The following is a 22773-nucleotide window of genomic DNA, read 5'->3' as shown; positions in this document are numbered from 1 at the left end:
ATGGTTGTAGTTGTTGGAGCTCAGTCATCTTAGCTCCAGTCATCTTATCACTGCAGAGTTCCTCAGGTGAGTGTCCTAGGTCAAACCATCTCCAGCTGCTTCATCAATTCTTCCCTTATCATAACGTCAGAAGTGGGAATTTCGTGGATAATTGAACAATAAACAACCAATCTCAACTCTTCGGTTACTGAAGCAATCCATCTCATAATGCAAAAAGACCTGAACAATATCAATGTTTAGGTTGACAAGCGTCAAGTAACATACATGCCATGCCAGTGCCAGGAAATGGCCATCTCCAAAAAAGAGAGAACTTGATCATTGTCCCTGGCATTCAATGGCATTACCATCACTATCTGGTTTACCATTGACCAGAAACTCAACTGGACTCACCACACAAATGCAGTGGTACCAAGAGCAGGTCAGAGGCTTGCAATCCTTCAGCAGGTAAGCACCTGCCCACTCCTCAAAGCTTGTCCAAAGCAAGACAAAAGCACCAGTGTGATGGAATACTCCCCACTTGCCTGGATGGGTGCAGCTCCAACAAAACTCAAGAAGTGCAACACCATCCAGGACAAAGCAGCCCACTGGATTGGCACCACATCCACAAACATCTACACCCTCTACCATAAACACTCTGTAGCAGCATTGTGTATAGCCTACAAGCTGCATTGTAGAAATTTGCCAACGATTTTTAAACAGCACTTTCCAAACCCATGACTATTATATCCAAAAGGCAAGGGCAGCAGATACATGGGAACACCACCACCTACAAGTTCCCCTCCAAGTTACTCACTCCCGACTTGGAAATATATCAACTTTCCTTCACTGTTATTGGATCAAACTCCTGGGAGTCTCTCTCTGTTGGTATTTTTGGTCTACCTACACCAAATGCACTGCAGAGGTTCAAGAAGGCAGCTCAACACCACTTTCTCCAGGGTACAACAAATGCAAGCCAGACAGCAATACCAACATCCCCTTTAAAAAGAAGCGGCAAGCTACCTGACAAAGGAGCAACACTCCGAAAGCTTATACTTCCAAATAAACCTGTTGGACTTTGTCACCCCCAGTCCAATACTGGCGCTTCCACATCTTGCATGTTGACCAGGAAGCCCACCCAATATTGTTTGTCTTGTAGGCAACAGAAGAGGCAGAAATCACGAGGTTGGAAAGTGAAGGAATCGTCAAACTAGTCCAGTTTGCGGAATGGGCACCACCAGTCATGCTGAGTTTACAGATCTTACTGTCCTGGTTTGATACCATCACCTTGATAAATTGTTATGATCTATCAACTTCAATTAATTTGTACAGTTTTGGATTACTTATTGCTTCGATTAGACCATGAGATGCCACTTTTATACCTATTACGTTCTTCCAATCATTCCAGCACCACCTTATTTTTAAGTTTTTGTAATTATCTTGCTGCCTCATTTAATCAGATTATAGGTCATCCCTTCTCTTGCTGACATTTTACTCACACCGCCTGATACTCTTTATCACATGCAGAGACCTATTATTTGGTCTGTCGACACTCTATTCACACCTTTTGTATGATCTTTTGATCTCTCTGCCCATTGATCTCTCTGCCGATAAATTCTGTGCCTGTGTGCTTCTCTCTCACTTCACCCAATAATGGGGCAACGCTCTGAAAGCTTGTGATTTCAAATAAACCTGTTAGTCTATAACCTGGTGTCATCTGACTTCTGACCTTGTCCACCCCAGTCCAACGCTGCCACACCTACATTAGAGAATTTGGACATGCTCCTTAGACGTGTCTCCCAGGCAGCTGCATTAGGAGGGAAAAGTGTGTGTTCCAGGCATCCCAAGTGACCTATTTAGGATATGGAGTTGATAAGACCTAGTTACTCCTGTTTGAAGACAAAGTAATGGTGATTACAGATACCCTGGCTCCCATGTCAGTACTGAAGCTCTTTGAGCTGGTAAACTATTACAGAAACTTCACACATAACCTAGCCTCCGTCTGGGCATCTTTGCATCAACTCTTAAAAAAAGGATTAGTCTTGGAAATGGTTACGTAACTAAGCCATTGCCTTCAGGGAAGTGAAGAAACAGCTATTGTCCTCTAAGGTGTTGGCACACCATGATCCCAAGTGAGACCTGGGATTGACATGCAATACCTTCCCATCTGGCATCAGGGTAGTATGAGCTCACAAGTGGCCTAATGGAGAGGAGTGCCCAATAGTATACGCATCCAGGACTTTGGCTAATGCAGTGCGTAAATGCTCCCAGATAGAAAAAGAGGTTTGCCAATCATACTTGGAGTCAGGACATTCCACCTTTATGGATGCAAATTTTTAACAATAATGGACCACAACCCCTGCAGGTCTACTTAAAGTGGACAAGGCAATGCCATCCATAGCTTCAGGCCAAATTTAATAGTGAGTTTTAATACTAAGTGCGTACAATTACAAGTTGGAACATGTCTGAATGTTGATGCAGATACAGAACCAGTGGTAACACCACTGGAAGATTCTGTAATAGTTTTAAATATTCTGGAGACACTGCCAGTCACAGCTGACAATATCAGACTCTGAATGCAGAAAGATCTGGTCCTGGCAAAACGGAAACAGCTGGTGGTGATGAGGGAAACTAAAAGGTCATTACAACCAAAATGGAAACCTTTCTGGAGCCGGAGAGACCAGATCACAGTAGAGGACGGCATATTATTATGGGGAGCAAGAGTAATTGTCCCGAGCAAAGGCCACCATCAGATACTAGCTGAACTCTGCCAGGGTCATCCAGGGGTTTCCAAAACGACAATGTTGGCAAGGCGCTACATTTGGTGGCCATAATGGGATGCAGATATAGCTGGGTTGGTGGGCAGTGCCCAGAATGCCAACAATGACACAAATTACTGCCAGCAGCTCCCCCACATTTAATAGGAATAGCAGGATAAACCCTGGATTTGGATACATGTCAACCATGGGTTCAATGACCTTAGTCATTATGGATGCTCCCTCAAAATGGCTGGATGTGAGTAGAGTTCATTCATCAAACGCTGAGACAACGATAGAAAAACTGAATGACTCCCAGAAGCATTGGTCACAGATTACAGCCAATATTTACCAACAGGGAATTTGAGTATTTCCTAAAGTTGAATGGTATTTGTCACATAAGGACAGCTCCAAACCATCCATCATCCACTGGTCTGGCAAAAAGAGCAGTCCACACTTTGACGGGAGGCTTAAAGAAAAAACCTACAGTTTCACAAGATACAAACTGTCCTGGCTCCTATTTGACTGTAGGACTACAGGACTTCATGTAACTACAGGGATAGCTCCAGCAAAGTTGCCAATGGGGGGAAGATTCTACACTAGGTTAAATCTGATTTTCCTGGACTTAGTGGTGGGAGGAGGGTGAAATGGCATTAGGTTTGCAAATGCCGGATACAAGATCCACTAAACAATAGAGACAGTTTGCTTCATGGGACAAAATATAGTTTAGGAACCACTGGACTGGCCCTGCATGTGTAAGAGGGATGCTCGATGCGAGGTCAGGTCCAGTGAAGTATGAACGTTGGGTAGGTGCAAATAGTCCTGAACAAGGACATGGACCATATAAAAGCTGCAAACTCGCAAAAGGCACAGGAGCACCATGTGCCCAGCTCCTCAACTGCCTTTCCCACTGTTCTGGAACCTGTGGGTTTTCTCTCTCCATCAAACTTTAAAGAATCTCAGAATCTGAGATGAACATGGTAGATGTAGCCGCCTTGACATTTTTGCTGCCTGAAGAGGAGAATGGCTTTTTTCTGAGATGCTCTGGGAACAAGAGGGGAGTTACTGTGCTTTACATGGCCCCATGTCAAAGGAAGAATTGGAGGAACCTGGCCCAATTCTAAATCACCCTTTGGAGGATCTACAAAAAAATGGCCTATGTTTTCTGACTCAAAGGGGGTGGGATTGTAACAAGGTGGACCTCATAGAATATGAATTCCCTGATTTGGGCTGTTAATCTGACCCAATCAGGGAGTCATGGCTGACATATATAAACAGGAGTGTCAGAGGATCTGTTCACTCTGAGAGCTGGCTCTAAGGGTGCTGGATCAGTGTCAAGGACTCTCCATATGTAAATGAAGGGTGGCTTGGTGATGGGGAACTGGTTTCTGTGGAGTTATTTCACTGTACACTGGCAATACTTATGTGTGGAGTCACGCATTGCACTTAATTCCGAGAATGTCAACATACAGGCAGTTTTCTTATAGCGCTGGCTTATTAAATGTGATTGCCTATAATGCAATTTGTGAATTGCTGACCTTTTTTTATAAAGCAAACTCCCATTCACTTTTACGCGCTCCCGTCCCTGGCACGAGGTGTCACGGTACACGGAGGACTGGACTCCACATCGGCAGCTCATGCGCTTTCTCATGAAGAGCTTTGTGAAAGGTTTGTGCTAGTTGACTTGGAAAAGCAGCATAAAAATGTCTCTACAGCCCTAGGTCAGGAAGCTGCTGGGAGCAATCTACTAATTTAAAAACTTGAAGAGCTGGGATAAGAATGAAATTTCACTGGAATTGACTAACGGTAAAAGGACAGTATTGAGGAGCAGTTTGAAACTTGACTTTGTTGTTTGTATTAAGAACTTCTTTTCTCTCTCTTTGTTTTAAAAGTATGTTTAGATGTTAAAGATTATCTGCAGACTTGCCTGAATCAGTGTTTGGACATGGTCAGTCAGCTGCTCAGAGTCAGATAATTCTGCACATGGAGGGTGAGGGAGAGAAAGATGGGTGGCACCCTGTTAGTTTTGATGCATGTGTGGAGATCTCCTGAGGGGGTGAAAAGGCTGTGCAGAAGAGATTCAGGGTTAGTCAGGGTCAGATGTTAGCAAGGATGAGAGTGAGTGGGGAAGATGTTGCAGGAAATGGTGGGTACAGTAGCAGAGAGGTAACAAGTGGCAGAGTGAAGAAGGTCATTGATCTTCTTCCTACATTCTGTGCATTCCTTCAGATGGCTGAGATTGCACTGCACTTGGATGGTAACCCCTGGCAAAAGTGAGGACTGCAGATGCTGGAAACCAAAGTTTAGATCAGAGTAGTGCTGGAAAAGCACAGCAGGTCAGGCAGCATGAAAATCGATGTTTCGGGCAAAAGCTTCTAATCTAATCTAATCTAATCTAATCTATCACCTCCATCCCCACCCCCATTCACCTATTGTACTCTTTGCCACCTTTCCCCCACCCTCCTCTCTGAGCTAGTGGTACAGTGGCTCAGTGGTTCGCACTGCTGACTCACAGCACCAGGGACTTAGGTTCAATCCCAGCCTTGGGTGACTATCTGTGTGTAGGTGCTCTGGTTTCCTCCCACAGTCCAGAGATATGTAGATTGGGGATGGGATGCTCTTTGGGAGAGTTGGTGTTTTTAATGGGTGGCACATTGGCTCAGTGGTTAGCACTGCTGCCTCACAGCACCAGGGTCTCAGGTTCAATTCCAGCCTTGGGCGACTGTCTGTGTGGAGTTTGCACATTCTCCCCGTGTCTGCGTGGGTTTCCTCCCACAGTCCAAAGATGTGCAGGTCAGGTGAATTGGCTATCCTAAATTGCCTGTAGTGTTAGGTGCATTAGTCAGAGGGAAACGGGCCTGGGTGGACTATTCTTCAGAGGGTCAGTATGGACTTGTTGGGCCAAAGGGCCTGTTTCCACACTGTAATGAATCTAATCTATCACCTCCATTCCCACCCCCATTCACCTATTGTCCTCCCCGGTAACCCTGGTCCAGGTGGGTGTGGTTCCAATAGAATGGCATCCTCTGTTGGTCTGGGAGAAAAGGACATCCTGCCTCTCCATCACCCCATTCCCATCAGCAGTATCTCCATGTCCTTGCCCACAAAAACAGACACCAATTTTCCATGGTCTGTCACGTTCAGAGCCAATATCTGGAACCACTGCTCTGGATTGACTGCTCTTGTGTGGGTGCGAAGTATCTTTTTAAAGATGATGCTGCACCACGGATGTTGGTGAATTCTGGGATGTCCAGGAAGTGCTGAGTTGTTTTGGTAACAGCATATGGTATGATGGTGCTCAAATGTGTGAAAGGGACACCAAAGGATGTGGGGCAGGTAATAAATCAGGCAGGTTTTGTAAAATAGGGTGATAGACATCCTCAAGTATCACGGTGTGAACCCTCTGAAAAACTTGACAAAACTGACGCTTAGCAAATGAATTTAAGATGAAAGCAGGTTTCATTCTGGGATCTGACTTGTGCAGTGTTACCATTGGATGGCATTGGAAGACTGGCTAAAATGTAGAACATAGAACATAGAACATAGAACAATACAGCACAGAACAGGCCCTTCAGCCCACGATGTTGTGCCGACCATTGATCCTCATGTATGCACCTTCAAATTTCTGTGACCATATGCATGTCCAGCAGTCTCTTAAATGTCCCCAATGACCTTGCTTCCACAACTGCTGCTGGTAATGCATTCCATGCTCTCACAACTCTCTGTGTAAAGAACCCGCCTCAGCCATCTATACTTTCCTCCAACCGGCTTAAAACTATGACTCCTCGTGTTAGCCATTTCTGCCCTGGGAAATAGTCTCTGGCTATTGACTCTATCTATGCCTCTCATTATCTTGTATAGTGCAGCCAACAGGTATAGATGTCAATCAAGAGTAATCAAGTGAAGATTCTGATGAATTATACTGTACAGTACCATACAACAGGTCAGTTACAACAGGTTAAACTTTACTTGGACTGTGTAATTGGGCTAACTACTACTTTAGCTTTGATTTTTACTGGTATTTTTGATGGTTCGGCCCTAACTCTGTTTTACCCATAGGCCCCGTTATTTCTTTTCCACAATTTTCTATAACACGGTGTTGCACGGGAACACAAGGAACACAACTACAGTGTTGGAGAAGAACTGTCCAGATCAATGTTTCTGTTCCCTGACCTTAAAGTGGGTAAAGGCTTTGAAAAAAGTTGTACTGGGCAAAACCAGAGGAAGTAAATGCCATCTCCCATGGTGCTATGCTAACTGAGTTCAGACACACTGCAATCGAGGTGACATCAGTTTGTGGATTAGAAACAGAAAAAAATCAGTTCAAGATTTCATAGCATAAGAAAATTTAAAGTTTGATTGCTGGGACTGCACTGTTCAGTCATCTGTTGAGAAGTAGGCTAATGTGTGTAGAGACACTCCTGTCTTTACTTGGAGTCACAACTAGAGGAGAGTGGATTGCGCACAAATATTCATCCAGGATTTTATCTGAGGCCACATATTATGAACAGCTGCTTTAATGAAAATGGTGACAACACCATGACAACATGGCCAATACCCTGGAACACCAAGTCAACATGTTTGACACAATGATACCATGCCTGAGACTGTGAACAACATGCTTGAAACCCTGATAATATAAAAAGCACTATGACAACACACCTGATACCATGACAACATGACGAACATCATCACAACATGACCAACACAGTGACAACCATACCCAACACTATGAAAACACAACATGCCCTATACTGTGACAACATGACCAATAATGTGACAACATACACAATAACCTTAAGCACATAGATCACTGTCACAACACACCTGACATACTCAACACATCACAACATGCCCAATGGCCTCACAGTACCATGATAACATGTCTAACACTGTGACATGACCAACACTTTAACAACAAGCAAAGCATCATGACCACACTCTCACCACAGTGAAATTTATCAGCAAAGCCCAGTAATGCAAGGATCGCTAAAATAACTCCATAGAGGCTGGTATGCCATCACCAAGTCACCTTTTATTTATACATGAACAGTACATGATTCATACAGGGTCAGGTACTAGAGTGTCAGTATCCCCAGTACTCACCCTTTTTATGACAGCTAGGGCTCCCTCTCTGGACCAGATTAACAACTCTAATCAGGGAACTCATATTCGATGATGTCCAGCTGGCTGACCTCTTTATAATCACCATATACCTTCCCATCTGAGTCCAATAACATAGGCAAGTCCTTTTTCTTGGAGATCATCCTGGGAGTCTTCAGCACCGGGTCAGGTTCTTCCAACTCAGCGCTGAAACAGGCGGTGTATAACAGAGGTTTGCCTCTTGTTCCAGGAGCACCTTGTTACATTTTCACTATCTTCTGGCAAAGGGATCGAGGCAGCTACTTCCATCACGTATTCTATTGACTGAGAGGACTCAACAATGATTGACAGAGACAGTGAATCAACAGGTTCCAGGAGCATTTCCAAAGGTTTTGAGAGGCAGGGCATGTGTTGGTTGCACACTGTTTGTGAATTTGCAGTTTTCATATGGTTCACATGCTTATTCAAGACCATCGCACCGACCTGAACTTTATATGCCACTGGACCTGACCTCATGTCAACTATGCCTCTTATTTATGTGGGACCATTTCCGTGAATTATACACCAAACTTCATCCCTTATATCAAACTGTCTCTGTCACTTGGTGGAGTCTTATGTCTGGCATTGGCATTCCTGAAGCTGTTTCACCTTCCTCCCAGAATGATCACAGTTGACCTGGTCTGGGGTCTTCTACCCATAAGCAACTTTGCCAGTGCTATCCCTGTAGTTGCATAAGGGGTGGTCCTATAATCAAACAAGGCCCATGACAGATCGATATCTAGTGAGGCTGTAGGCTGTTTCTTTTTTAAAATTCATTTTATCAAATGTGAACATTGCTGGCTAGCCAGTATTTATTGCCCATCCCTAGTTGTCCCTTGAGAAGGTGATGGTGGGCTGCCACCTTTAACTGCTCTGGGTTTTTCCATAATGCCCTTAGGGAGAGAATTCCAGGATTTTGATTCACTGACAATGAAAGAACGCTGATAGACCTATAAGTCAGGATGGCGAGTGGCTTGGACGGGAATCAGAAGGTGGGAGTGTTCCCATGTACCTGTTGCCCTTGTCCTTCTAGATGGAAGTGGTCATGGGTTTGGAAGGTGTGCCTGAGGATCTTTGATGACTTTCTGCAGTGTATTTTGTAGAGAGTACTCAATGCTGCTCCTGAGCATCAGTGGTGGAGGGAGTGGATGTTTGTGAATGCAGTGCCAATGGAGTGGGCTGCTGTGTCCTGAATGATATCAAGATTCTTGAGGGTTACTGGGGCTGCACTCAGCCAGGCAAGTGGGGAGTATATCATCACACTCCTGACATGTGCCTTGTACATGGCGAACGGTTTTCAGAAGTCAGGAAGTGAGTTACTTGCTGCAGTACTCCTAGCCTCTGACCTGCTCTTGTAGCCACTACGTTTATTGTTCAATCCAACCTTCAAAGTTTGCACCACTCTTTCTGCCAGCCCATTAGATGATAGGTGGTATGGAGCTGTCATTACATATCGAATCCCATTCAACTTTAAGTGATAACCAAATCTCCTGCTGATAAATGATGGCCCATTATCTGTGACCAATATTTCCAGGACTCCAGGTGTTGCAAAAGATGTGAGTAGCTTTTCTGTCACCATCTTAGTGTTTGATGAATGGACCTTATGCACGTCCAACCAGTTTGAATGCGCATCTGGGACCTCCATAGTCAATGTGCAACTGAGTTGAAGGTTTACCCGGTCATTCCCGCAGATGTGGGGGAGCTGCTGGCAGTAAATGTTACCCTTGTTGAAATTCTGGGCACCGTCCCACTTCTCATTTTTTCTCTTCATAACTGAAGTTCTGCTCATTTGAATCTTCACCTCACTGCTCTGCATTAGCTAAAACTCGAAAGGAAGGCAGGCTGGAGCCCAACACACCATTAGCCTCTTCTTGTCAACACATGACTGACCAGTGGGATCTCTGCAGTCAAATATCACTTTGTCTTCAATTTTTGATACATAGAACATGGAACATTACCGCACAGTACAGGCCCTTCAGCCCTTAATGTTGCACTGCCCCGTGGAACCAATCTGAAGTCTATCTATTGGACACTTTTCCATTTTCATCCATATGCCTATCGAATGACCATTTAAAGACCCTTAAGGTTGGCGAGTCTACTATTGTTGCAGGCAGTGCTTTCTACCCCCCCCCACCACCACCATTACTCTCTGAGTGAAGAAATTACCTCTAACATCTGTCCTACATCTATCACTGCTCAATTTATAGCTATATCCCCTCGTGCTAGCCATTACCATCCAAGTAAAATGGCCCTCACTGACCACCTTAACTAACTCTCTGATCATCTTATATGTCTCAATTAAGTCACTTCTCAGCCTTCTTCTCTCTAATGAAAACAGCCTCAAGTCCCTCATCCTTTCCTTATAAGACCTTCCCTCCATACCAGGCAACATCCAAGTAAATCTCCTCTGAACCCTTTCCAAAGTTTCTACATCCTTCCTATAATGTGGTGACCCGAACTGTACACACTACTCCAAATGTGGCCGCAGAGAATTTTGTACAGCTGCAGCATGACCTCGTGGCTCCAAAACTAAATGTCTCTACCAATAAAAGCTAATATGCTTTATGCTTTCTTAACAACCCTATCATCCTGGGTGGCAACTTTCAGTGATCTATGCACATGGACACCGAGATCTCTCAGCTCATCTGCATTACCAAGAATCTTACATTAGCCCAGTATACTGCATTCCTGTTACTCCTTCCAAAGTGAATCACCTCACACTTTTCTGCATTAAACTCCACTTGCCATCTCTCAGCCTAGCTCTGCAGCTTATCTATGTCCCTCTGTAACCTGCAACAAGGTAAAATAAGAAGTACAGTCTGTCCTGTTCGGATCTGAACTCTGCTGGTTTAAAGGTGGTCTGAAGTCTGTGTGAGATGAGTTGGTTACGGAGGCAGGCACCGTCCCCATGACTTGTCCTACCTGCCTTCCTTTCCACCTATCCACTCCACCCTCCTCTCTGACCTATCACTTTCATCCCCATCCCATTTACCCATTACCCATTGTACTCTTTGCTACCTTCCCCCACACTCCTCCCTGACCTATCCCCTCCATCCCCACCCCCATTCACCTATTGTAATCTATGCTACTTTCTCCCCACCCCCACCCTCCTCTCATTTATCTCTCCACGCTGCAGGCACTCTGCCTCTATTCCGAAACATCGATTTTCCTGCTCCTTGGATGCTGCCTGAACTGCTGTGCTTTTCCAGCACCACTCTAATCTAGAATCTGTAACCTGCAACATCCTTCTGCACTATTGACAACTCCACCGACCTTAGTGTCGTCCACAAATTTACTAAGCCATCTTTCTACGCCCTCACCCGGGTCATTTATAAAAATTACCAACTGCAGTGGCCCCAAAACAGATCCACTCGTAACTGAATTCCAGGATGAACATTTCCCATCAACCACCACCCTCTGTCTTCTTTCAGCTAGCCAATTTCTGATCCAAACTGCTAAATCACCCTCAATCCCATAACTCCCTATTTTGTGCAATAGCCTACCATGGGGAAACTTATCAAATGATACATTTAATCTGCTCTCCACATATGTTACCAGGGGCTTGCAGCAATTTTTGTTTTCAATCAGGATAAGTGATGATGCTTTTCACAGTCAAATATCTCACTGACATACATTATCGCACACAAGGCACTTTCAGTGCCAACAACTTTCATTAAAATACTGCATTTAATAACAACAACTTGTATTTAAGTAGAGCCTTCAACACATATCTCAACATGCAGAAAGATAATGTAAAGGACATGAAATCATCATGATCATCTTCAAACTCATTGCATCAGAATGCTGAAATCATGAATACTCAGGTGAGAGTAGTTCAGCCGGTTTGACTGAGTGTGTGACTCTGATCACCATTCTTCATCACAACCATGGCTTGGAAAATGTCCAGCCTTTAAAATAAAGCCAAAGAAGTGAAATGGGATGCTGTCTCCTCTCAGAATCCATTTACAGTACTTTCATGAAAAAATAAGTCCATTCTAACAAATTAAATTGGAGCACATATTCTGCTGAGCTCCTCTCACCAAGTGTCCATGTACGTACTGACAATTTCTGTGAAGCCAAATATCTGGGAACACATTGATCAATGTGAATTTTTGAATGTGAACTTGGAACTGATGATCAGTAGCAAGAAAAGAAGCTCAAATTTAAACTGACACCCAAATGGTTTTACAAATTTCATCTGGTAAATGGTATTGCTCAAATGGGCACAGAGTTGGTTTACAAAGTACAGCGTCAGTAATGCTCAGGCATGGTCATAGAACAAATGGGCGGCACGGTGGCACAGTGGTTAGCACTGCTGCCCCACAGCGCCTGAGACCCGGGTTCGATTCCCGCCTCAGGCGACTGACTGTGTGGAGTTTGCGCGTTCTCCCCGTGTCTGCGTGGGTTTCCTCTGGGTGCTCCGGTTTCCTCCCACAGTCCAAAGATGTGCAGGTAAGGTGAATTGGCCATGCTAAATTGTCCGTAGTGTTAGGTAAGGGGTAAATGTAGGGGTATGGGTGGGTTGCGCTTCGGCGGATCGGTGTGGAGTTGTTGGGCTGAAGGGCCTGTTTCCACACTGTAATGTAATCTAAAAAAAATGAGCAACTAATTAACAGAGGCATTTAGTGACACGACGTCTGAGGAAATATTCCTAAGGAAAACAACATGCTTACCCAAATCTGAAGGTTCTAGCTGAGTTGGCAGAGGTTTCTGTCTCCTCCCTAACTCTACATTTTTTTGTCCGTCTTGGAGATGTATCGCATGGAAACAGACCCTTTGGTCCAACTCGTCCATGCCAACCAAATATCCTAAATTAATCTCATCCCATTTGCCAGCATTTGGCTCATATGCCTCTAAGCCCTTCCTATTCATGTCACCCAACCAGATGCTTTTTAAATGTTGCACCATCCTCCAGCACTTCCTCTGGCAGCTCATTCCATGCACGCACCACCCTCTGTGTGAAAAAGTTGCCCCTTAGGTCCCTTTTAAATCTTGCCCTCTCACCTTAAACCAATTCCCTTTAGTTTTGGGCTCCACTATCCTGGGGAATAAACCTTGGCTATTCACCTTTTCTGTGCCCCTCACTATTTTATAAACTTCTGTAAGGTCACCCCACAGTCTCCCATGCTCCAGGGAAAGTAGGCCCAGCCTATTCAGCCTCACCCTACAGCTCAAATCCTCTAACCCTGGCAACATGCTTGTAAATCATTTCAGAACCCTTTCAAGTTTCACAACATCCTTACTATAGTGAATTCCAATGTCCTTTACAGCGCAACATGTCCTCCTAACACCTATACTCAATGCATTGACCAATAAAGGGAAGTATACCAAACAGCTTCTATTCTGTCCACCTGTGACCCTACTATGAACCTGCACTCAAGGTCCCTTTGTTCTGCCATGATGTGGAGATGCTGGCATTGGACTGGATGGACAATGTCAAAAGTCACAGGACAATAGGTTATACTCCAACAGATTTATTTGAAATCACAGGCTTTTGGAGCACATTTCCTTCAGGTGAAGTGAAAGGAAGCACACAGGCACAGAATGTATAGGCAGAGATCAAAATATAGGACAAATACTGCGAGTGGAGTGTCGACAGGCTGAATAGCAAGTCTCTGCAGGTGATCAAATGTCAGATGATATGAGTAAAGTGTCAACAGCTGAATAGTAAGTGAAGGGATGACCTATAATCTGATTAATTGAGGCAGAGGGATAACTAAAATAAGATGTTGCTGGAGACAAATCTAATGGCTGAAATAACATGATAGGTATAAGAGTTGCATACCAAGGGTCTAACCAAAGTAACAAGTAATCCAAATCTGTACAAACTAATTAAGGCAGAGAGATCATGACAAGCTATCAAGGCAATGGTGTCAACACAACAATAAGGAAACTTTTACGAATACGGAACAGTATGATCGGATTACATGTAGCATGACATGAACCTAAGATCATGGTTAAGGCCATTTTCATGGGTACAGAATTTGGCTATCACTCCATTCAAACCATTTGTACTATCTTTTGATCTCTCTGCCAGTAAATTCTGTGCCTGTGTACTTCCCTTCACTTCATCTGATGAAGGAGCAGCATTCCAAAAGCTTGTGATTTCAAATAAATTGATTGGGCTATAACCTGGTGTTGTGTGACTCCTGTCTTTGTTCAGCAACACTCCCCAGGACCTTACCATTAAGTCTATAAGACCTGATCTGATTTGCGTTTCCAAAGTGCAGTACCTCATATTTATCTAAATCAAACTCCATCTGCCATTTCTTGGACCACCAGCCCATCTCTTCAAAGTCCCATTGTATTCTGAGGTAACCTTCTGGGCTGTCCGCTACACCAGTACTTTTGGTGTCTTCTGCAAACTTACTAACCATGCCTCCTATGTTCACATCCAAATTATTTATATAAATGATGAAGAACAGTGGACCCAGTACTGATTCTTGTAGCACACCACTGGTCAAAGGCCTCCAGTCTGAAAAGCAATCCTCCACCATCACCGAGTCTCCTACCTTCGAGCCGATTCTGTATCCAAATGGCTAGTTCTCCCTGTATTCCGTCAGATCTAACCTTGCCAACTGGTTTACCATGAGGAAGCTTGTCGTACGCCTTACTGAAATCCATATAGATCACGTCCACTGCCCTGCCCTCATCAATCTTCATTGTTGCTTCTTCAAAAAAACTCAATTAAGTTAGTTAGACACAATTTCTCACACACATGTTGACTATCCCTAATCAGTCCTTGCCTTTCTAAATACATGTAAATCCTGTCCCTCAGGTTCCCCTCCGACAACTTGCCCACCACTGACGTTAGTGTCACTGGTCTACAGTTCCCCAGCTTTTCCTTACCACCTTTATTAAATAGTGGCACCACGTTAGTCAACCTCCAGTCTTCCGGCATCTCAACTGCGGCTATCGACGATACAAATATCTCAGCAAGGGGCCCAGTAATCACTTCCCTTGCTTTCCACAAAGTTCTAGGGTACATCTGATCAAGTCCTTTTTGTAGAATCAGAAAATCAAAGAATGGTCACAGCACAGTAGAAAGCCATTCAATCCATTGTGTAGGTGCTGGCTCTTTGTTAGATGAACTCAGCTAGCCACACCACAGCCAATTCCCTGTAGCCCATTAAATATTACGCATCAGGTGTTGGTCCAATTCATTTTCGAGTCTGTTTCCAGATCACACTTGGGCAGTGCAATCCAGATTCTAAATACTCGCTGAATAAAACATTTCCTCATCTCACAATTGGTTCTCTTTACATTCACCTTAATCAGTGCCCTCGAGCTCTTGACCCTCTCACCAACCAAATTGGTTTCCGTCCATATACTCCGTTCAGACTGCTCATGATTTTGTGTACCTCTATCAAATCTTGTTTCAGCTCTCCCTTTTCCAAGGAAACCAATCCCACCTTCTCCAATTTATCTTCATCCCTAGAAAAAAATCTTGGAATTATTTCTGCATCCCCTTCTAGAGCCACTGCACTGTTTCCAAAGTGTTGTGCTCAAAATTGGATATAACACTCCAGTCAAGTTCAAACCTGTATTTTATAAATGTTTAGCATAATTTTCTTGTTTTGCTACTCTCTACTTCTAAGTATAATGCCCATCATTCCGTCAGCCTTTCAGTCACTCTTTCAACATGTTCTATCTTTAATAATTTGTCCACATACACACTCAACTTCCTTTGTTTCTGCACCCTCTTTAGAATTCTACCCTTCACTTTATATTGTCACCCTGTATTCTTCTATAAATGACTCATTTTGCACTTCTTTGCATTAAATTTAATCTGTCCTATCTATGTCTGCCCATTGCACCAGCCAGTCTGTTCTGACAATCTTTGAAAGTTTTATTGAATCAGCAAATTTTGAAACTGTGACCTGCACACTCAAATGGTGGGCGGCATGGTGGCACAGTGGTTAGCACTGCTGCCTCACAGCGCCAGAGACCCGGGTTCAATTCCCGCCTCAGGCGACTGACTGTGTGGAATTTGCACATTCTCCCCGTGTCTGCGTGGGTTTCCTCCGGGTGCTCCAGTTTCCTCCCACAGTCACAACGATGTGCAGGTTAGGTGAATTGGCCATGCTAAATTGCCCGTAGTGTTAGGTAAGGAGTAAACATAGGGGTGGGTGGGTTGCGCTTCGGCGGGTCAGTGTGGACTTGTTGGGCCGAAGGGCCTGTTTCCATACTGTAAGTAATCTAAGTAAATCAAACTCATTAACATAAAGAAAGAAAAGCAATGGTCCTAGGATCAACACCTGGGAAACTCAATATTAAACCTTCTCCATGCTCCCAGTTCACTACCACTCTCTGTTTCCTGTCACTCAACTAACTTTGTATCCATTTTGTATGGTTCCCTTTACAAATTTATATAAATCACATCAACTTCACGACCTTCATAAATCATCACTGTTATCACATAAAACTTCCGGCTTTTAACAGCTCCTTGCTAACTTTCCTTAATTAATTTCCACTAGTCCAAATGATCATTAAATTTTCACCCCGCAGTCAGGCTGACTGGCCTGCTGTTGCTGGATTTCCTTACACACGTTTTTTGAATAAGGGTGTAACATTTAATTCACAATCTTTACTCCTCTGACACCACGTCTGTACTAGAGTAGGTTGGAAAGTTATAGTGAGTGCCTCTGCAATTTCTGTCCTTAATCTATCCTCAAATGTATCCATTGGGTCAAGTTGAACTTGAAAAGTTAAACTTAAAAATATAGTCAGCTTTTCTACTATCAATTTTTTGTCTTTTTTTTATTTTACAATGATTTTGGCAGCAATTTTTTTTCTTAATAAAGACTGATGTAAAGCATTCATTTAATACCTCAGCATGACCCTTGTCTTCATACATAAGCTACCTTTTAGGTCGCCCATAAACCCCATTTTTGTGCTGACTGCTTTCTCATCCTACCCCTATTCTCTCCCCTCCCCTTTCACTCCCTATCCTCTTTGTCTTCACATTTTGTTCTCTTCTGCATCCATTCCCTCCTTCTTTTCCCACTACCTCACCATCCCAATTACCATTGGATATGCAGGGATATGATCGGAGTTTAACCAGGGGGGAGAACCTGAAAGTGCAGCAACAGTTCATGTAGCCCAGAGCACTGTGTCCACCTGGGATTGATGTGTAAGGGACATCACATGTTGAGAATCCCAGAATTGTTTTAATCATAACACAGAGAGATCCTGACCAAGAAAAAGGATCAATAATCAATTGCTAAGAATATTATCCAGTCTCTACCCATGTGTACTACAGCATCGTACGCTGCTCGGTCTGTCTAAGGACTTGACAGGAACCAAACAAATTCAGGATGTTGGAAGCACAGACATCAAGATGGTCAAAGTGTCATGAAACCCAGGATTTCCAGTTGTGCTACTAAGACAGTTTTACCCACATCACCATCTCCTGATCCTGTATAGCTTACACTGTAGTCACAGCATCTTAGAGTCATGTTATTATCATGTCATTTGTAGCTGCCACCTAACTTAATGAAGGCAAAAACTCACAATTACAACTCAACAGTAACAGCTGAAAATTGCCCAAACAGTAGCATCAATAGAAATGACCACAAGTAGGTGAACAGCGGTATAGACATTACAGAGACTGGCTCTGGACAACCCTGGCATCATACCTCTGTAAACACATCATGGGCACTGGAAATAACACATAACTTATTTGTTAGAATGAGTTTCTTTTGGAACATCGTGGTTTCAGTTGGAAAATAACCAATAACATTTTAAGTAATGACTAACACGCAACTTCTCATTCTGTGCTAAAGTAGTGACTCCAAAGGCATCGAATTTGCTCTCAGTACTGACTAGACTGGGAAGGGAAATTCATTCAGGCTATCCAGAACTGGTGACTGTCAAGTAAAGCTGTTAGAATGTGTTTATGTGATCTGGATATGTGAATGTAAATGTGTGAGCTTTGTGTATTCACAAATATGAAATGACATACAGTGACTCAAGAAACCATTGTGCCTAGTTCCTGCATTCTCAATGTATCCAATACTCAGTAACACTGTTTTCACCTTGGAATATCATTGCCAACTGACTATACTGGGCAGTAGCTGCCAAATACTGGGAGTAAAGACTCTTAATGCTCTAAAGCAGAGTTCACAAGAACCACTCACAGAATGGACACTTTCTCAATAGATTACAACACGCTTCTGACAGTTTAGACACATCAAGTTCAGGATCAACATTATGGCAACATTGTGATCCATTCACTCCGCAATGGGCTCAGAATCTACAATCTGTATGTGCAATACCCTCCCATATTAATTTGTCACACCCTCCCCTCAGTCTGCACACAGCTCTTTTGTTTACAGCTATTTCCCACCACTGAGCTGCTGGTGACAGTTTCCTAATGGACAGTACTAGCTCAGTCCGGTGATCGAGAAGGGGGAGCAGCTGAAAATGCTAAATGCCTCAGGAATGCTGGCTTGGCACTGCCACAATCCCAGAGACCATTTTGGTTCTGCTTGGGACAATCAGATGCCAGCAGCTCTTCAACTGTTCATCTGACCCTAGAATTCTCCTGGGATTATGGAAGCTGATCCGAGTTCCTGGGTATTGTGGAATTTGGTCACACTTTTCATGTACTGTGGAACATATTCCCAGAATCCCTGGGAATGTGGAATGTGATCTGAATCCTGAAGATTGTGGGACCTGCCCTAGATCCCAAGGATTTTGTAAATCAATCCAGAATACCTTGGGATTGTAGAATCTAATCCCAGATTGTAGGGATTAAGGGATCTGGTGATATTCCTAGGGATTGTGGCATTTGATCCTGGATCCCTGGGTGTTTGGAAACTGCTGCACAACCCTAGGGTTTGTGGAAACTGATGCTGGAATTGAGGATCGTGGGATCTGTCTCCAGGTCCTGGTGATTGGAGAACTTTCCCCAGATCCTGCGGACTTTTGTGTCGGATCCTATGATCCCAGGCATTTTGGTATCTTGTCCCAAATGCTGAGCTTGAGCGAGTTGTCCTAGCTGCACTCAGTTTGCACTGCTCCAGGTGGTTTCAAGTACACTTGCCAAGACAAAGTGAGTAGCACTGGGGTTCTCAGTGAGCCCTATAAGACCATAAGACCATAAGACATAGGAGTGGAAGTAAGGCCATTCGGCCCATCAAGTCCACTCCGCCATTCAATCATGGCTGATGCGCATTTCAGCTCCACTTACCAGCGTTCTCCCCGTAGCCCTTAATTCCTCGAGACAACAAGAATCTATCAATCTCGGCCTTGAAGACATTTAGCGTCCCGGCTTCCACTGCACTCCGTGGCAATGAATTCCACAGGCCCACCACTCTCTGGCTGAAGAAATGCCTCCGCATTTCTGTTCTGAAATGACCCCCTCTAATTCTAAGGCTGTGTCCACGGGTCCTAGTCTCCTCGTTTAACTGAAACAATTTCCTAGCATCCACCTTTTCCAAGCCATGTATTATTTTGTACGTCTCTATTAAGTCTCCCCTTAATCTTCTAAACTCCAACGAATACAATCCCAGTATCCTCAGCCGTTCCTCATATGTTAGACCTGTCATTCCAGGGATCATCCGTGTGAATCTCCGCTGGACACGTTCCAGTGCCAGTATGTCCTTCCTGAGGTGTGGGGACCAAAACTGGACACAGCCCTGCTGTTGTGGCTGGCCCAGTGGGGGATGCTGTAATTACACAGTGACAGGAATGCTGCAGAGTAGAAGGAAGCCATTTGACCCACTCAGCCACTGATGCCCCCAATCATCCAGTGAGATCCCCAGCTCATTCCAGGTGACACTCTCCAGCTCACCCCTGCTCTACCCCTAAAATCTTCCCTGGTGAGATCACAGTTCTCCCCAAGTGAATTCCCCTGCAGTTTCAGCAGAATTCAGGCATCCAATTATCTGCATCATCTCTGAAATTTCTCCAGGGTCCACACGTTCACCTGAGAAAATGTTCGCAGAGAAAGGAAAGCAGACCATTCCTCACAACAGTCAAGGCCCAATGAGTCAGTGGGGGCGAGTTTGTTGAAAGATTGTGTATTTTGTAAAGTTAGACATGAGAGTGTGCTTATTTTGAGTGAACAAGGAACCTCAGTGTGAGGAGGGATTTTTAAAAATTAAAACTAACCTTCTTGAATGTCTGTGTCTCATGGATAGGAATTCTATTCACTAGCAGTGGAGTAGGGAATATAGATCAGGTTCTGTGTTCACCACTGGCCGCTGGGACCCTGCTTATAGTCACACTGCTCCCTGACATGGGATGAAAGGGATAATGAGATCACTGTCCAAACCGGTTCCCTATCTTTCCAGTGTTAGTCCTGGACTATTGGGATCTCCCCGTGTAAAGAGGGAGATCTCTACACAGCATTAGATAATGCCCTCCAACACTTCCTGAAAGTCCCTGAAGTTTGTTAAAACTTCAAGGAAGTTTTAGCCGAGGTCAGGGATTTCGGGGACCCTTTCCTGAGACAGGAGCGTGGTCACTTTTGCGAACTCTGACTGGAACACAGAGAGGAGAGGGTCAGAGGAGAGGTAATTGGAAAGGGGAGAGGGAATGGGAATGTGGTGGGAAAATGGGAAAGGAGAGAGGGAAAGGGGAAATGGAATGGGAAAAGGAAAAGGGGAATGGGGCAGGGGTAAAATGGGAAAGGGGAGAGGGAATGGGAGAAAGTTAGGGAATTGGAATAGTGAAGAAGGAATAGACAGAAGAGGGAATGGAGAGGGGAGCAGGGAATGGCAAAGGATAGAGGGAATGAACAGGGAGAGGGGATGAACAAGGGAGAGGGGAATGGGACTGGGGAGACAGAATATGACAGGAGAAAGGGAATAGAAAGGGGAATTGGAAAGGGGAGAGGGAATTGGGAAAGGGGAGAAGGAATGGGAAAGGGGAGGGGGAATGTCAAAGGGGAGAAAGGAATGGACAGGAGAGAGGCGTTGGATGGGGTAGAGGATTCTGAGAGGGGTGAGGGAGAGCCAGGGGTGGTGGGGTAAGCCCAGAGCAGGGGAGAGTGTCAGGGGCACACTCTGACAGAGGCAAGCGCTGGCATTCAGATGTAGAGTTCGTACCGGGACAGGAGTGCAGAGCCTGCGGACGTACGATGAAGCCGGGTCGGGAGCCCAGGGCCAGCTCCAGGTAACCGTGGGACTCCTTGGCCAGAATCTCCTCGATCAGGAAAGTCTTGTAGCGCCGACTCCCGGGCAGGGTGAGGTTCCGCTGGGCAGGAGGCTGCATGGTGGCTCGCTGTGGGACGCAGTGAGCTCAGCTCCAACTCTCAGGCACTCAGCCCGCCCGCAGCCGCTTATAAACCAGCGATAGGGATCTTGACAAACACCGAGAAACAGGCGGCCCGTCAATCAACCGCTTCCTACAGCCCGGGGCCAGGCACAGGCAGGGGAGGAGTTCCCACAGTGGGGAGAAAGAAAAGGGTTCAGGGAAATAGGGTCAGGGACAGGGGCTCCCAGACAGTGGGCAGATAGACGCACACCCCTGCCTCCCTCTGTTCTTGCAGCCTCCTGTCCTCTAGCCCAGACAGTGGGCAGTCACAAATCCAGACAGGTCAGGCAGCATCCAGGGAACAGGAGAATCGAAATTTCGGGCATAGAAGGGCTTATGCCCGAAACGTTGATTCTCCTGCTCCTTGGATGCTGCCTGACCTGCTGCGCTTTTCCAGCAACACATTTTCAGTTCTGATCTCCAGCATCTGCAGACCTCACTTTCTCCACAAATCCAGACAGACCAGGCAGGCTAGGGGCATCAGTACAAGAGAGTTACCAAGGCATGCAGTGGGTAAGTTCAGGAAACACCTCTTTGCCGAGACAGTGTGAGATGGGGAACTCACACATACACTATTGGAAGTGAACCGTTCTCCTTTCTCTGAAAGACTTGTGCAGCTGCCTCTTCTACATATTGATGACAGCTTACCAGGGCGAGTTTAGATCAGGAACGATGAGAAAGGCTGTAGTGGAGCACACATCACTCAGTAAGATTGGTTGGGCTGAATGGCCTAAGCTAGTGCTGTATATCCCGCGTGAGTGCAGAGTCATAGGCTCAGATTTTCACTCCCATGTCAGAAACACAGAGTCCTGGCCCTGCAAAGCTGATCCAAGAAAGAGTGGCCCAAAGTTCCCAAGGAGCTGCTTGGATATAAATTTCGGATAGGCATAACCTCTGGTCCTTGTACTTCCGCCCTGTGTTGATATTTAATTAGGAACATAGGAACAGCAGGAGGCCATTCAGCCCACACAACCTGTCCCATCATGGTTGATGAAACACCTGAATGTCTTTTACTCACCCCATCCTATTACCCTGTACACTCCTGGTAATCACAAATATATCAATTTTTACCTTAAATGTACTCAAAGAGTGAGCTTCTATAGTCCTTTGTGGTTGAGAATTCCAAATGTTCACAACCCTCTGAGTGAAAAAAGAATTCTCACTTTGTCATAAGTGGCATCCCTCTTATTTTCAAATTGTGGCACTAGTTCTGGACTAACCAAGCAGGGGAAAAATCTTCCCTGCATCTACCTTGTCTATCTCCTTAAGTATGTTGTAGTTTTCAATGGGATCCCTTCTCTTCTCAAAATTCTAGAGAACACATACTCAGTTTGCCCAACCTCTCTTCATAGGGACAGTCCCACCATCCTGGGAATAACATAGAACATAGAACATTACAGCGCAGTACAGGCCCTTCGGCCCTCGATGTTGCGCCGACCTGTCATACCAATCTGAAGCCCATCTAACCTACACTATTCTATATACGTCCATATGCTTGTCCAATGACAACTTAAATGTACTTAAATTGGCAAATCTACTACCATTGCAGGCAAAGCATTCCATACCCTTACTACTCTCTGAATAAAGAAACTACCTCTGACATCTGTCCTATATCTATCACCCCTCAATTTAAAGC

The 22773-nt window shown here is 44.7% G+C and overlaps 1 protein-coding gene across 2 annotated transcripts in view; it reads right to left on the bottom strand.

The window, feature by feature from the left end:
- Nucleotides 1-21167, bottom strand: part of barx2 (BARX homeobox 2) — a 115612-nt gene extending 94445 nt beyond the window's left edge. Inside the window, exon 1 of one of the 2 annotated variants that reach the window (XM_043676944.1) lies at nt 20930-21167. In XM_043676944.1, coding sequence (XP_043532879.1) covers nt 20930-21095 — 166 coding nt within the window. In that variant the 5' untranslated portion in view covers nt 21096-21167. The remainder of the gene's footprint in view (nt 1-20929) is intronic. The other variant, XM_043676943.1, reaches the window with a different exon arrangement.
- Nucleotides 21168-22773: the final 1606 nt, after the last annotated feature.

Source organism: Chiloscyllium plagiosum, chromosome 35, assembly GCF_004010195.1.
Source record: "Chiloscyllium plagiosum isolate BGI_BamShark_2017 chromosome 35, ASM401019v2, whole genome shotgun sequence".
Taxonomy (NCBI): domain Eukaryota; kingdom Metazoa; phylum Chordata; class Chondrichthyes; order Orectolobiformes; family Hemiscylliidae; genus Chiloscyllium; species Chiloscyllium plagiosum.
This window is presented reverse-complemented; position numbering and strand designations above follow the sequence as displayed.